The sequence below is a fragment of the Peromyscus eremicus genome, chromosome 1 (genome assembly GCF_949786415.1).
Source record: "Peromyscus eremicus chromosome 1, PerEre_H2_v1, whole genome shotgun sequence".
NCBI classification, from domain to species: domain Eukaryota; kingdom Metazoa; phylum Chordata; class Mammalia; order Rodentia; family Cricetidae; genus Peromyscus; species Peromyscus eremicus.
Window position 1 is genome coordinate 52,130,580 of NC_081416.1, and position 17,375 is coordinate 52,147,954.

At 44.2% G+C, this 17,375-nt stretch overlaps 1 protein-coding gene across 1 annotated transcript; it reads right to left on the reverse strand.

Annotated features, from left to right (window-relative positions):
* Positions 1–126: 126 nt before the first annotated feature.
* On the reverse strand, positions 127–17,282 carry Stx5 (syntaxin 5). The gene is made up of 11 exons (XM_059261447.1): positions 17,135–17,282; positions 16,239–16,485; positions 15,809–15,879; positions 15,596–15,651; positions 15,314–15,384; positions 11,106–11,222; positions 10,965–11,021; positions 10,742–10,823; positions 9,335–9,441; positions 9,083–9,204; positions 127–857 (listed from the first exon to the last, which is right to left on the reverse strand). The coding sequence occupies exons 2-11, from the start codon at positions 16,461–16,463 to the stop codon at positions 698–700; spliced, it is 1,068 nt and encodes a 355-aa protein (XP_059117430.1). The 5' UTR covers positions 16,464–16,485; positions 17,135–17,282; the 3' UTR covers positions 127–697.
* Positions 17,283–17,375: the final 93 nt, after the last annotated feature.

Sequence of the window (17,375 nt, forward strand, 5' to 3'; positions counted from 1 at the left end):
AGGGAGTTATGGATACAAAACCCCAAAGCCACCCTGCTTATCAGTGGGGCCCTTCAGAGCCACTAACTCAACCCTTTTAGTTCTGGTATTGGGCACGATCCCACCCAGAAATGACAACATCACTAATGAGGCTGACAGTCTTGCTGTAATTGGGAGGAAACAGGCTGCAGCACATTTGGCAGATTGAGAGTCACCAGTAGCCAAGTCAGGTTTGTGCAGGCAACTGAAGGGCTCAGAGCCCCTCACCTCACATCGTGAAGAGAGGAAGGCAGTCAAGTTCTAACCCGATGGTAAAGTTGGTCCCTGGGATAGTTTTGTCTCCTTGCCTCACTCTCAAGGAGACAAGGAGGGGCAATATCTCCCCTTGCTGCCAAAGGTACCTTTGGGGGAGGCTGGTAAGGTTTTATAAAAATCTCCTGGTGGAGACAACCTCCTCCACTGGCCCCTAGCTGGCTTCTGCTCCCAGCCACTTCACAGCAGAGTCCAAATACAGAACCAGTGTGTTTCAAGGGCCCGAGGGTAGGACAGAGTGGCCAGAGATAAGGGTGGGGAATCAGGGACACTGGCCATTCTTAGCAGTTCCAAGGAAATGGCCTTTCTCCCAGCCACCCTACACAGGCTCAATGGCAGCAGTGGCCACCTGCCTTCCCAGGAGGGTCCCAAACCCTCCATGGAGTGCCTCAGAGTGAAGGAGGGTTCAGGCAAGGAAGACCACAAAGATGATGAAGAAGACGATGAGGATGAGGAAGATTTTGACCATGAGCCACCGATTGGAGGTGACTGACTGGAAGTACTTGAGGATCTCTGAATGGGCGGCCTCAACATCCAGCTGGGCTCCAAGCACATTCTCATCGATCCTGAAAACAGCCAGGAGAGAAAACAGGACATTGGATTAAAAAGAATGCTGACAACATCCATTTATTGATATGGAAAGTTGATCACAATGTGTGGAAGTAAAAAAATGTTTCATATTATGTGATCTCTTTTGTGTGCATGTATGAGTATATACAAGTTTACCAGTGTTTTAGGGTAGTAGACCATGCTTGGCTCTAGTTTCAAAACTTTCTGCCAGTTATTAGCTTATGATTGGGTAATTTAACCAAAATCTTATTTTCCACAGCTGAAAAATGAGATTGACATAAACCCTACCTCCTTTCATGAGGTTTCAATTTTCAGTGAATTAAATATGAGCCCCCCAATCCATATGAACACCCAAATACTGTAATTTTGAATTACTAGCATTTACTGATTTTTTTAGGTAATGAACATTTATTACATTGTTTTGTTTTGGCTTTTTTTTGTTGTTGGTTTTTGGGGTTTTCGAGACAGGGTTTCTCTGTGTAGCCCTGGCTGTCCTGGAACTCACCCTGTAGACCAGGCCTGCCTCTGTGTTCCAAGTGTGAAATTAAATATGTGTGCCACCACCACCGGTGCACATTGTTATAATGGAGGTAAAGTTCAGACCACTACATTAAGAAAGTTCTGGTTGAGGGATGGGGACAACTTAATCTAGACAGGAACTCAAAGAACAATATAAACCTCACATCCAGAGAGCATTATCTCTGATGGACAAGTCCTCAGAGGAAGGATGATTTTGACAACTTCCTGAGGCAAACAAAACCTTTCACAGCCAATCTACACGTACAATCCTAAAACCCAAATATTGTGGCTGGGTAGATAGCTCAATAGGAAAAGTGCTTGCTTGGCAACCAAGAGGATCTAAATTTGGATCCCAGTACCCACATAACAAGCTGGCCACGGTCTTACCTGTGTCTATAAACACAGCACAGTGGGTAGGTGGATAAAATAGGAAAAAGCTGGGTTTTGCTGGCTGCCTGAAAATACTCAAGTTTTCAAGCTAAGGGAGAGACCCTACCTCAAAAGAAGAGAGTAATGGAGGACATCTTATGCCCTCCTCCTCTGGCCTACATCATACAAAACACACACACACACACACACACACACACACACACACACACACACACACACAGAGAGAGGAGAGAGAGAGAGAGAGAGAGAGAGAGAGAGAGAGAGAGAGAGAGAGAGAGAATGAATTTAAAACCCAAATACTGTCCTATGTCACAAGATGTTTCAGACACTGTGCCTACCTGTAAGGCATGGCAATCCACTAGGATTGTACTGCCTAGTGACATAAAAGCTATTTTAGCTCGTGTAACTACATTCTGTGATTTGTAAAATCTAATGACAAAATTTTCAAAACATAATCCTATCAGTAAGCAATATATGATGAAACACACCCTAGTTTTTGCAGCGGGAAATCCTTGGCCTAGAGTCCTCTAGGAGCTGAGTATGGCCCAGGTTAAGTCCTAGCAATTTGGCTAGAAATGGAAAGAACAGCAAGCTTAAGGTCCTGAAAAGACAAGTAACAGGATTAAGCTCATCTCAGCATCCTAAATTCAGAAGCCTGACCTATGGTTCGTTTTTATGTTCAAGAGGCTGAAATATCAGGTTCATATCTTTTGGCCACAATTATTTTGTTTTTTGAGACAGGCTCTGTGCAGCCCTGGGTCCTAGAAGTTATTACATAGACCAGGCTGGTCTCAAACTCAAGAGACCCACCTCTGAGTACTTGGGATTAAAGCCATATGCCACCATGCTCAGCCTTTAATTACATTTTTTTAATGTGAGTACATTTGTTATCGCACAATGAATGAAGCTCATAATGGCAGTTATGAATGGCTTAGCTTAACAAAAATGGACAAACCTTATTAATACAATCTGTACATAAAAGATTATAGAGGAGCTGGGAAGATGGCTCAGCAATTCTGAGGACCTGACTTTGATCCCTGGGGTCTACCTGGTAGGAGAGAAACAACTCCACAGTTGCTGTGCTACGTATGCACCTAAACACACCTGCACACAAATAATTCTGGTTGGGTTTTTTTTTTTTTTTTTTTTTTTTTTTTGAGGCAAGGTCTCACTGTGTAGCCCTGGCTGACCTAGAACTCACTATATAAACACACAAAGATCTACCTGTCTCCAGAATGCTGGGATTAAAGGCCACTTAAGTGCCACCATACCTGGTAAGATGTGTCACAAATAAGATCAGGCAAGGGTGGTAGTACATGGCTTTTAATCTCAGTATTTGGGAGACAGTCACTCAGAGTTCCACAGTAGTCACGGCTACATAATGAGACTATGTCTCATTAAAAAAAAAAAGAAAAAGAAAAAGAAAAAGAAAAAGCAATGGGAAGCACAGAGCAGACTGAAAAGAACCTCACAATCAAGTACATATGACCTGTGTCCGGATGGAGCTTTAAACTATTTTCACATTTATTTTGTGTGTCTGTGTTGTATATATGTAGGTGTGCATGTGTCACGGCCCTCACGTGGAGGTCAAAGGCCAACATGATGTGAGAACCAGTTCTCTCCTTTCACTATGTGGGTTCCAGGGATCAAACTTAGGCCATCAGACTTTATAGCAAGCACCCTTACCTGCTAAGCCATCTCATAGGCCCCTGCCTGGAGTTTTTAATTCAAGAGGAAAAGATGCTAAGAATGATGACTGAGTATGTAACTCGATGATAAAACACTGACCAGCATGTATAATGTCCTGGGATTGATCCCACAACACAAAGGAGGTGGGAGAACTATATCTGACATCTGTCCTCCCTGATATAAAGGCAGTCTGACATTAAACGCTTCCTAATGCTATACAAGATATACACAGCATCTCTTTTCATGCATTCTATACAAAATAATAAAAGCAGGGGCCACTGGAACCTGTATTTGATTTTCTAAATTAACATTGGAGAACTAACGTTTGTCTGTTTTGAAAGAACAGTAACCAGGCCAGCAGACAACCAGGCTATAGGACACTGCAAGGCACACAATCTTTTTTCTTCATGAGGTAGGATAGTCAGGAAATAAAAGGAGCACCAGGCTGGAGAGACGGCTCAGTAGTTAAAAGCACTGGTTGCTCTTCCAGAGGACCTGGTTCAATTCTCAGCACCCACATTGCAGCTCACAACTGTCTGTAACTCCAGTTGCAGAGGCTCCAAAATCCTCACACAGATATACATGGAGGCAAAAGACCCATGTACATAAAAAGAAATAAATTTTAAGAATAAATTTTAAAAAGGAACAATGCGGTTTATTTAAAAAAGGAAGGAAGAAAGAAAAAGGAAGAAAGGAGCAGCAGGCAGGAAACCTCCTGTACCCTGTTCTGATGCCCATCTCTAGCTGGCTGACACCTCAGAAGTTTTCAACATAATGACCAGACCAACTTCATAACTGTAATTTCCCCTTCCTGAAAAACTTAACAAACCAGATTCTTTTAAGTCCAATATCCTTATGACTGATGGGTAAGAATCCACTTCCTCCTTTGTTGTTTTTTGAGAAAGAGGCTGGTCCAGAAGTACACAGCTGAGGCTAGCTGATGGTCCTGCCTTTGCCGCCTAGGATAGCAGGTCCATACAGAGTTCTCTTCGTTGTTTTTTTGTTTGTTTGTTTTGTTTTGTTTTTTTCGAGACAGGGTTTCTCTGTGTAGCTTTGCGCCTTTCCTGGAACTCACTTGGTAGACCAGGCTGGCCTCGAACTCACAGAGATCCTCCTGGCTCTGCCTCCCGAGTGCTGGGATTAAAGGCGTGCGCCACCACCGCCTGGCTCTCTTCGTTGTTTTAATTTGTAAGGTGCCCTTGATAAATGTTTCCGTTCTATTACTTCTCCCTCCTTTAGCTGCAAGCCTGCACAATGTACCTAGTCAGTCTCTTTAAGGTCAGAATTCTGTGGGTAAAAGAATATGCCAGCAATTATGTTCCCTAAGATCTAAACTTAACTGTCAATTGAGTAGCTTCCAAGACCTAAAGTCATTAGCTACTAACACACTTCTGTGTTCATCTAGCACCCGGTTCTTCCCAGGTTCACTGTCTTTCTGATTAGTAAACTCACTGTTTCAACTGTTTGTCCTGAGATTATTTCCTGAGTGGAGCACCTATATCCCTGAGGCTCTGCATACTTTTCTGGCTGCTGCATCACTAACACTGACATTTCCTGCTGCTGGTGACATTTAAAATCAACTTTTTAAAAAAGGTACGTGGATCACATGAACATAACATGTTTGATTTTAGATTCTTTCCTCCACTTCTCCCTTCCTTCCTCTTTCATTTTTTTCTTGTAGCACTGGTACTGAATGTAGGGCCTTGCCCATGCTACCTAAGTGCTTTATCACTGAGCTATTTGTCAGCTTTTCCTTATATACGTATGGGTGTTTTGCCTGCATATATATGTGTGTGTGTGTGTGTGTGTGTGTGTGTGTGTGTGTGTGTGTGTGTACCACACGCCTGCCTGATACTTGCAGAGGCCAAAAGATGGTGCTAGGTCCCCTGGAACTGGTGTCACAAGTGGTTGTAAGATAGATACCATGTGGGTATTCAGATTCAAACCCAGGTCCTCTGGAGGAGCAGCCAGTGCTCTTAACCACTGAGCCATCTCTCCAGCCACCATCTTTTAATTCTTTTTTTTTTTTTTTCCCCAGAGCTGAGGACCGAACCTAGGGCCTTGCGCTTGCTAGGCAAGCGCTCTACCACTGAGCTAAATCCCCAACCCCTTTTCTTTTTTTTTTTTTTTTTTTTTTTAAAAAAAAAACATTTATTTATTATGTATACAGTGTTCTGCCTGCATGTCAGAAGAAGGCACCAAATCTCATTACAGATGGTTGTGAGCCACCATGTGGTTGCTGGGAACTGAACTCAGGATCTCTGGAAGAGCAGTCACTGCTCTTAACCTTTGAGCCATCTCTCCAGCCCCCCTTTTAATTCTTTTTGAGACTGAGTCTTACGAAGTTGTCCAAGCAGGCTGGCCTCAAACTCACAATCCTTCCTAACCTCAGCCCCCCAGAATACCAGGATCATAAGTACAAGCAATGAAACATGACTTTCTTGCTGCATTCTGAAACAAAACTCCTGGAAAGTTTGTCTATTCTTTCTGCTTTCCTTTTTTCTTCTGTGGTACCAAGAACTGAATCCACAGGCCCAGTAAATCCTAGGCAAGTAAGCACTCTACTATTGTGGACATCCTTTGTTTTTTGGAACTGGGTCTTAAAATATAGCCCAGACTGGCCTTGAACTTCCTATGTAGCTGATGACCTTTAACTCCTGGTTCTCCTGCCTTCACCTCCCATGTGCACCATACCAGCCTCCTCAGATTTTTATTTAACATTTTATTTTTAATTATGTGTATGTATTTGTCTGTGGAAGTATTGGATTACCTAGAGCTACAAGTTGTTGTGAGTCACCTGATACAGATGCTAGAACTGAGCCTGGGTTACCTGGAAGAACAATGAGTGCTCTTAAACCACTGAGCAATCTCTTCAGCCTTAGATTTGTTGTGTATATGTATGTGTTTATGGGTATATGTGTTCACCCAGGTGCCTATGCACACAGATGCCAGAACAGTCAAGCAGTCTGTTCCATCATGCTCTGATTTTCTTTGTTTTTTTTTTTTTTTTTGGTTTTTCGAGACAGGGTTTCTCTGTGTAGCTTTGCGCCTTTCCTGGAACTCACTTGGTAGCCCAGGCTGGCCTCGAACTCACAGAGATCCGCCTGGCTCTGCCTCCCGAGTGCTGGGATTAAAGGCGTGCGCCACCACCGCCCGGCGCTCTGATTTTCTTGACACAAGGTCTCTCACTCAATCTGAACCTTGGTGTTTTAACTAGGCTGACTAACTAGTGAGCTCCTGTCATCTGTCTCAGCTCCCCCCACCTTGCCCATGCTGGGGTTTCAAGTACTTGAGGCCATTACCTAGCTTTCGAATGGGTGCTGGAAATTTTTTTTTTCCAGACAGGGTTTCTTTGTGTAGCCTTGGCTGTTCTGGAGGTCAGGAGGGTGGCACTTGTCTATTATTCTAACATTTAGGAGATGGAGGCAGGAGATCAGGAGTTCAAGGCCAGTCTCAGTTACACAGGAACTACTATATAGGGAATTTAAAGCTGGCCTAAGACAAGAGAGCCTATCTCAAATAAACAAACATAAAAATTCACTATTTGCAATTTCAAATTTCTTGGCTTAACAACAGAATGAAAATAACACTGAAAACATATTTCTGTTTGCTTTTTTTTTTTTTTTTTTTTTCAGACAAGATTTCACCAGTAGACCCGACTGGCCTGAAATGTGCTACATAAACCAGGCTGGCCTCAAACATCTAGGGACTAGAGAGATAGTTCAACAATTAAGAGCACTTGCTACTTTTGCAGAGGACCTGGGTTCAATTACCACTACCCACACAGTGTTTGACAATCATCTGTAACTGCACTTCCCAGGAATCTGATACCCTCTTCTGACTTCTGAGGTCACCAGACACACGTACCGCAAATACACAAATGCAGGCAAAATACTCATACACATAAAATAAAAAAAATAAATAAAACTAAAAACACCAAACCAGAACAACAAAATTCAAGAGATCTGCCTGCCTCTACTTCCGGAGTATTGGGATTAAAGTCCACAACACCCAGTTCTCATATAATTATTAAATTTTTTAAAAATTAGATTCATTTTTTTAACTTTACATGTTTGTAGATCCCTTGTACGCCTGATGCCTGTGGAGGCCAGATGAGGGCATCGGATCCCCTAGAACTAGAGTTAAAGATGGTTGTGAAACACAATGTGGGGTACTAGGAATTGAACCCAGGTCCTCTGGAAAAGGAACAAGAGCTCTTAACTGCTGAGTCATCTCTTTTAATTTTTGAAATAAAGCTTGACTACACTTGTAAAGCTGGCCTTGAACTTCTGGACTCAAACAATGCTCAAGAATAAAGGTCAAAGTCGGGCAGTGGTAGCACTCCCAGCACTCAGGAGGCAGAGGCAGAGGCAGAGGCAGAGGCAGGCGGATCTCTGTGAGTTGGAGGCCAGCCTGGTCTACAGTGAGTTCCAGGACAGCCAGGACTGTTTTCATAGAGAAACCCTGTCTCAAACAAAACAAACAAACAAATAAATAAATAAATTGATAGATAGATGAATAAACAAACAAACAAACGAATGAATAAATAAATAAAGGTGGCACAGTGTGCTCCCTTCTCAGCTGTGTTTTGTTTTGGGTTTTATTTATTTATTTATTTATTTATGTATTTATTTATTTATTTATTGCTATGGGAGAGGGAGGACACAAATGTAGCAGTCACAAGACAACTCTGCGGCATTGGTCTCTCCTTTCACCCTTACCTGATTGCAGTGATCAAGCTCATGGCACTAGGCTTGTGCAGAAAGTTCCTATACCCACTGAGCCAGCTGGCTGGTTCCACCAGATGGTTTCTTTCCTTTTTTCTATGATTCCGAAGACCAATCCTAAGCCTTCACTTACAGTTGGCAAACTCTACAAACCAAGCTGTACTTCCAGGCCCTCAGTCATTTTTCTTCTTTTTTTTTAAAAAAATGGTCTCTCGCCAGGTGGTGGTGGTACACACCTTTAATCCCAGCTCTTGGGAGGCAGAGGTAGGTGGATCTCTGAATTTGAGGCCAGTCTAGTCTACAAAAGCAAGTTCCAGCACAGCCAGGACTGTTTCACAGAGAAACCCTGTCTTGAAAAATCAAATATTTTTTTTTTTTTTTTTTTTTTTTTTTTTAGGTTTTCCGAAACAGGGTTTCTCTGTGTAGCTTTGCACCTTTCCTGGACCTCGCTCTGTAGGCCAGGCTGGCCTCGAACTCACAAAGATCCACCTGCCTCTGCCTCCCGAGTGCTGGGATTAAAGGCAAAAAATCAAAAATTAAAAAAAAAAAATTTTTTTTTAAATTAAAAAAAAAAAGAGAAAAAGAGAAAAAAGAAAAAGAAAAAAAAAGGGGGTCTCTCTATGCAGCCCTCCCTGACTGTCTTGGAACTTACTATGTACATCAGGTTGGCCTCAAACTAACAGAGATCTGCCTGCTTCTGTCTCCAGAGTTAAGGCATGCATCACCACATTAGGCCCTAAATATACTCTTATTGAGTAGAAGCAGGTGAATTAGAACTCGTGGGTGGGAAGAATTTCACTTACTCTTCCAAAGACCACCAAGCTGTCCCTGGGAACTTCAAGATGCTAATCCATGGAGAAGAGAAAGCTCCACTATATGGGGTGAGAATGCCTCACCTCTGAATAGTTTCCTCCTGTTCTTTAACCATGTGTGCCAACTGCTGAAAAATGGAGCCCAGTTCAACGATTGTAGATTCAATGTTCTGCATGGTGTCTGCCCGACTCTGGATGTAGGAATCCTTCAGAAGAAGAAAGCATCATGAACTAGGGCCTGAGTTTTTAAGACCCTTTCACCATGACACACTCCCAACACTCTGGGGGAACAGAAGACAACAGAGGAGCTGATCCTCTGGATCTGAGCCTGGTTACCTGCTCGTCAATGAGCTGAAGCTGCTGGCTTGTTCTGGAGTCCATCATGTCGATGGCCACGTCTCTAGAGGCTCGGGACTCTGCTCCCAAAACTACAGGACCACCCCCTGGGGAAGAAACAGGACAGGACACATTTTAATGATTAAAATCAGGTTCAGGGCCTGGCATGGTGGCACATGACTTTAATCTCTGTACTTCGGAGGCTAAGGCAAAAGGATCTCTGAGTTTGAGGCTGATCCACAAAGTGAGTTCCAGGAAAGCCAAGACTACATAGAGAGACACTGTCTCACAACAACAAAAACAATTCAAGCAGGCATAGTGGCACATGCCTGTAACACTAACAACAGGGATGTGGAGGTAGGAGGGTCAGGGCACTCAGTCCTTGGCTAATAACAAGGTAGAGGCCAGCCTAAGCCACATGAGACCCTAGCACTAAAAACTATTCCAAACTCACTCACTGGCACTAGGTTTATATCCAGCTCTGGACAGACTAATCTGAGTCTCAGTTTCCTTATCTCTAAAATGGAGCTAACGGCCGGGCGGTGGTGGCGCACGCCTTTAATCCCAGCACTCGGGAGGCAGAGCCAGGCGGATCTCTGTGAGTTCGAGGCCAGCCTGGGCTACCAAGTGAGTCCCAGGAAAGGCGCAAAGCTACACAGAGAAACCCTGTCTCGAAAAACCAAAAAAAAAAAAAAAAAAAAAAAAATGGAGCTAACAATAGCTGCTTTCTAAAGGAAGGCTGAGAAATTAAGAGAGAGAGTGTGACTAAGTACACAAAATGTCAGACGTGCTCATTCTTCTGAATATGTCTGTATTTACTGCCATGAGAAGACAGGAATTAAGTGTGGATCATGAAACTCCAAAACCTGATTTGTCCTGAGGTAATGCCTAGCACCATCCTGGCCCTTCCATTCTCCTACTCCATACCTGCCTTTAGACTCTATAGTCCTGTGGGATGTTCTGTATGGCAAATGTGTTGCTGATTAGTCAATAAATAAACTGATTGGCCATTGGCTAGGCAGGAAGTGTAGGCGGGACAAGGAGGAGAATAAAGCTGGGAAGTGGAAGGCTGAGTTAGAGAGACACTGCCAGCCACCACGATGACAAACAGCTTGTGAAGATGCCGGTAAGCCACGAGCCACGTGGCAAGGTATAGATTAATGGAAATGGATTAATTTAAGCTGAAAGAACAGTTAGCAAGAAGCCTGCCACGGCCATACAGTTTGTAATCAATATAAGTCTCTGTGTTTACTTGGTTGTGTCTGAGTGGCTGTGGGACTGGCAGGTGAGAGAGATTTGTCCTGACTGTGGGCCAGGCAGGAAAACTTAAGCTAAACTATAGTTTAGAGGATGCCACCACAGCCAGAGAACTTAGCTCCTAGACTTCCCACATTGCCTCTGACTTACCAAGGTGGTTGGGGGCAAGGGGCAGGGCCGACACTGGTGCCCGAGAGAACTGTTCCCGACGGTTCCTCTGCTGTTTCAGGTTCTGATGTTGGGGGGAAATGCAAAGGTCCTGAGTCTCTGGAAAGTGGGTATGTTGACCCCATGACTCTGGGTAACCCGTCCCTTCCCCTTTTCCTCTTGGGTCCATACCACAAATTCCTACCCACCCACAGATCCCACTTACCTCAGTCCTCACTTCTAAAACTGATTTGAAGTCATTGGACATGGAAGCCAGTTTTGACTACAAAAAGCAAGGACAACTGGGTCATTCAAAGAAGATACTTTGTTATCCCTTTCCTCATTCTTTCCATCCCCAGGGTCCCACCTGCAAGGAAACTACAATGGTGTTGGAATGCGTCTGCAGATGCCGGCCGCTCTGGCTGCCCTTGGCCCTCACAAAATCTTGAAGCTGAGCAATTTGTTTGTTGAGGCTATTGATGTCCTGGTAAGAGACCAGAAGAAGAGATTAAGCAGGGAGTCTTCAGTCATTGACCCTATCTGTGCTCTCTCTGGCAGGGAGGACAAGATAAAACCTCCTAGGGAAGTGTCTAGTCAGATCAGAAGGTGGCACTAGGACTGTCCATACTCTGTTCATTGCTTACAGAAAAAGGAAGCTGGTGGTCTCACCATTTGTAAATCAATGACTTATCTGCCTTCCACCTTTCTGCTATACTTTACCCTTGAGGTCATAGAACCCTTACAAAGGCCAAAATCTTCTACCTAGAGCATGCTGAAAGAGTACTTGAATAAAACCCAGGAAAAGGTAAGAATCATCCTACTTTCCTAGAAGAATCAAAGAAGCAAATTTTTGCACAGAATGTCTAATACAGCAAAAGATTTTCTGTAACTTACTCTAAGTCATATACAGTGACTTCGTATCACAGCCAATGTGTCACCCACATTCCATTCTTCCCAGTGATAGAAAAGAAAACCTGTCCCAATACACTATGACCCAGGGAGGTATCAGAAAGGTGGAGATGGAAGGCATCAAGAACAGGAGTAAGAGAGTCAGCAAGATGGCTCAGCAGGTAAAGGAGGCAACCTGAATTCAAGCCCAGGGACCCACACAAGGGAAAGAGATAACCAATTCCACATGCATGCCATGGCACTCAGGCACCACCCTCCAAAACCACAAATAAATATAATTTAAAAGTTTTTTAAATGAGTATGAGAAAGATATTAAAGATAAAATTTAAGCATTTTTAGAGGCTTTCTAAGTAGATACAACCTCACCCCTCTCCAGAACCTTGTACTCATATTCACTGATGACACATCTACTTTTCTAGAATTTCTGACCAAAATGCACTTCAGGGTTGATTTGTTTGGCATAATAGCTCCTTCCTTTGGGTTCTAGCTAGGTAAAGTACTATTTCCCATGCAGAAACTCAAGCTGAAAGCTTTTAATCACCCATTTCCTTAGCCTACCTACATGCTATCATACAACTATAGTCTGTGATACTTACTGACTGGACGGGTGCAATCACCTGATCAGAACCATAATCTACTAAGTGCTTATTGTATACTCAGTACTGTGTCAAATGTAACAAGGGGCTTGGGGGTGTGGGGCAGCAAACAAAGGCCCTACATTTCTTCCCTGCACCTAACCAAAAATTTAAACAGCAACAACAAAAAAGGCCCATTATCTGTTTTTTATTTATTTACTGTATAAGCATCTTACAACGTTCTCTCCTGTCCTCTCCTAAATTTAGCACTGAAAACTCTTCTACTTAACAACTCAATCTAACCCCTCAAAGCCACATCCCCTCCACCTCTTTTCCCATTTTAGTAAATGGCATCACCATTCACCCATTCACCAGATGCCCAGCTGGTCATGGTGTCTTAGACTTAAAATCCCACCTGAGGTAGGTGGACTGCAATAAATTTAAGGTCAGCCTAAGTTACAGAATGAGACGCTATCTTAAAATACAAATGGGCTCTTGAGTTGGCTTAGTGGGTAAGAGCAATTGCTACTCTTATAGAGGACACAGGTTCAACTTCCAACACCCATATGGTAGCTCAAAACCATCTGTAACTGCAGTTTTAGGGTATCCAAATACCCTCTTCTGGCCTCCACAGGCATCAGGCACACATGTGGCACAAACAGGTACATGTACACAAAACACTCATATACATACATTTTCAAAAAATGTTTTTAAGCAGGCCTTTAATCTCAACACTTGGGAGGTAGAAGCAGGCAGTTCTATGAGTTCAAGGCCAGTATGGTCTACATAGTGAGACCCTGTCTCAAAAAAAGAAGAAAATTAAACAACAAAACCAAAAAACACCTCTATTCCCCTTTTCCTCAAACCCACATTGAACCATCAATAGCCCACAAAGAACCCAACTGGTTGCAATATAAACTTTGTTTTGTTTTTGTTTTCCAGTATATATTCTAAATCTATCCACATTATATCCTTTTCTACCTCATACGCCCTAACCATCGTCTCTACTCAAAAAACCTCCAAGAGCCTCTTAAATGACTGCCTTCTTTCTAGTCTGCCTTCCTATCATCTGCTGCCTAAATAGTGGTCAGTGTGATCTTCAAAACCAAACGCAGGATATTCTCTCTCATCCCTCAATTTAGAATACAACCTAAATGCTTCAGCTGCTTTACACAGGCCCTCTGTCTGCCACTGCCTACTTCTAACAGTACCCTGCCCCTGTGCTTTCCACCTGTGCTATGCCCATTTTCTACATTACATTCCCACTTTCTGGAATGCACTCCCACCAGATCATCAGATGAACTGCTTTTTCTCCCTATTCAGACATAGTTCAAATATCACTTCTTCAGCCAAACCAGCTTAGATCAACCAATCCAAAGTAGTCTCAGCCCTGAAAGCCAGTGCCAGTGGCTGACAAAAGCAAACAAGTGGGGCGCACACCTTTAGTCCCACCCCGGGAGGCAGAGGCAGGGGGATCTCTGAGTTGGAGGCCAGCCTGGTCTACAGATCAAGTTCCAGGATAGCCAGGGCTATACAGAGAAAACCTGTCTTGAAAAACCAAAAACCAAAACCAAACAAACAACAAGAAAAGCTAACAAATGCTCCTCACAAAATCTGTGGAGCAGGTACTTTTATTATCGCCGCCTTACTGATAAGACATCGGCAACTCAGAAGTCAGGAGCTCACTCACACAAGGTCACAACCTAAGTGGGTGGCAAGGCAACTTCAGGTTTTTCAGAATCCAGTGGGATAGCTCTTAAGTGGCTAATAACCCCAATAGCACCCAACACTCTTCTACCAGCACACCACCCCTTAAATGGATTTGCCCTTTGACCTCTGCCACCATATTTGTACTATACAGCCACACCAGCCACTTCCTTAGCCTCTACCCCACCCCATCCATGTTCCAGATCAGACTCTACGTGTTGCCCAGACACATGACTCTACACTTGTTATCAAGGTCCACAACACTCTTTACAACTAGCCACTCAGTCAAACCACCAACTTCTTGCCAGTCACTCATTTAGGAAACCAACAGTCAGGCCAGACATTATTACAAGCACTTGTGAACAAGCAGAAAGAAAAATCCTGGGCCGGCATGGTGATACATGGTATAATCCCTGTGCTTGGAAGGCTGAGGCAGGAGAAACCACAAATTAAACACCAGCCTGTAGCCACGCATGGTATCATATGCCCTAAATTGCAGCACTCCGGAGGCAGAGACAGGCGGATCTCTAAGTTTGAGGCTAACCTAGTCTACAGAGCAATTTCCAGGACAGCGAGGGATATACAGAGAAATCCTGTCTTAAAACAAACAAAAATACCAGCCTGGGCTCTATATCTAGACAGTCTTGAAACCAAAACAAAGAACCTACTAGTGGGGTACCTGCAAATCTTTTGTCCCCTCATCTTTTTTTTTTTTTTCCTTCTCTTTGGAAAAGTACAAAGGAGGAAATGAAGAAAAGAAACCTAAGGTAATTATAGAAAATGAACTTTTTCTTTTTTTGAGATAAGGTCTTTCTGTATAACTCTAGCTGTCCTAGTGCTCACTATGTAGACCAGGCTGGCCTCCAACTCAGAGATCCACCTGCCTCTGCCTCTGCCTCCTGAGTGCTGGGAATAAAGACGTGTGCCAGCACCATCCTCCAGCTGACCTCAATTTTCTAATCAACACCTCTGCATATAAATTCCTCAGACTGGGGTAAGTCTTTCTACTACCTCTATTTAAGCTCTGAATCTAGCTCAGACTTCATACCCTCTGTCAATCTTTCCCAGCATACTGTTTCATCCATCTTTGTGTAAAACCTTTTCTATACTATCACCTATTCATTTTAAGCCTAGGCTCTTGATGCTGGGTAACTCTTAAGGACAATGAGCCCTTGAAGACAATAATCTTGCTTCACATTTGTTCCATCAGCATCTAGAACAGTGCTTTATAAATAATAGATGATCCTAAACGTCTACTGACTCAGTGGAGGAGCAGGGTGTTTGGACATGGGTCTAAATACTTACCCTGGGGATTCATGGCGATGGAAAATGATGGAAGTAATCTAATTAGAATGCTGGGCTCTCCTGATGGCTAGCAGCTCACCTGTTTGATGATGTATGTTAGCTCCTCAATTTCTACTGCTTTATCATCAAAGAGGGACTTGCGCTTTGCCACTGCAGAGACAGATGAGGTGTTACAACAGGTGAGGGCAATCACAGGCTCAAAGAACTAGGAGTGCAGTTCAGTGGTAGAGGCACTTGCTTTAAGGCACAAAGCCCTGGTTTAAAATCCCCAGCATCATAGGAAAAATAAAACCTCCATGAACCTCACTTCCTATTACTATGTTTCACTGTCCCACCTAGGAAAGATCTACCAAACACTCACAGATTGTTAGCTTCTCCAGCTTGGCAAATGTATTGCTGAGATCTTTCCCAATGCGCCTGCAAATGATCACCAGTGAGAAGGTTGTGGTAAAGGGCAGGAAATAGGCTATTCCCATAAGCTCCAACACAACCAATCCCACTCAGCCAAACCAACACAGGCAAATCAACTTCTTAGCCATTCTATCACCCCACCACAAAGCCTCTCTTAACTCACTTGGCCATAAGGGTAAATTCACTGCGCTGTCGGGCAGCACGTAGAGCTGGTTTATTTGTCTGGATTCCATTCTGGAAGGTAATGGCAAAAAGTGACTAGTTTCCTTCACTATTCATGCTCATCTTTTCATTGCTCTCTCACATACCCACTAAACACTCTATAGTGCTGTTGGCATCAGACAATCTAAGTTTATCAGTGGTTTATAGCTAAGAAAAAAAAAATTAGATGTAGGTTTAAATCTTGACTCATCGTTTTGCAGTATTTAGGACAAGTTATTTTAAACAATTCTTAATCTCTACTGAAGACAATTCCTCCACTCCTATTGACAAGATTCGATAATCTAAGAGTTGTAAAGTAAATTTAGATAACTAGCAGACAAAACTTAAGCATTAATTGGGCTCACACCTGCCTCTCCACTCCAGGTTCTTACCTGACGGCTCTGCAGCGACTTACAGGCAGACAGGAATTCCTGGGTCCGATCCCGGCAGGACATGGTGTCGGGAGGGGAAGGGACCAGGGCCACAGGGGTGGGCAAAGGAGCGATGTCGCTGCTGTTACTGATAGCAGTTTCAGGGGACAGAACCTGTGTCTTTGAGAGACCCAGGTAGACACCCTGATCCGTGTTCTTAGATCCGTAGCGTTTCCGCGGGATCATCGAGTCGCATAACCTCGGACTGCTGTGGAGAGGAGAATGTCATTCTCCAGACAGCCTCTTTTCCCAAACTCTCCCCTCAACTAGCAAATCCTCAAGCTCTTTCCCGTATTTGACAGACTTTAGAGCCCAAGGCCACCCGTAGATCCTGCAGCCTGGCCACGGCGCGAAGGGTCAGCTTCCTCAGATTCTCCTTCCAACTTGGCTCTGATGGCCCAAGAACTGGCCGGGGGCCCTAAAGTCGAGAAAACAGCCAGAGCCTGGTCCTGCGGCCCTGAGCCTCCAGCCAGACCTTTGCAGTTGGCCCAGATCCTAATCGTGTCCTCTGGTATACGTGATTTCCTTCACCCTCTCACGGAAAAACGGCAACCGACCTCCAAGGTGGACACACTTCGGTGGGCGGAGGGGCGAAAACCTTAAGTGTTTATTTGAAACAGGAAGTCCCACCTCCATCAAAGTTCCGCCTGTTGGAAGACTGCAGCCACTAATTGGACAGGGCCGACGTCTTTCTCAACAAGGCCTTTCCTGATTGGACAGCGAGGCATTCGCTTACGCGGAGCCGACAGCAGGACTTGCCCCTGGCTCGCTTCTCTCCCCCTCCCCCACCGTCAAGCCGCTGCCCCCGAGCAGAGACGACCGACAGAGACTGGACCCCTACTCGAGCGAAGCCCTACCTCCTCTGTTGCCTACCGCCGCCGCCGCCACTGCCACTCTCCCCAGGCCGTCGCCCCCTCCACGCCGGACTTGTAAGCCGCCGAAATCGGACCAAAGAGCAGGAGCCGCCACGTCACCCACACGCAATCCCACCCCCGTGACGTGCTGCCGCGCCACGCCTATCTTTTTTCTTTTTTTTTTTTGAAGCCCAGAGACAGGAAGAACACACCCCTGTCCCGGCAAGCTCAATTCCGCCCTCCT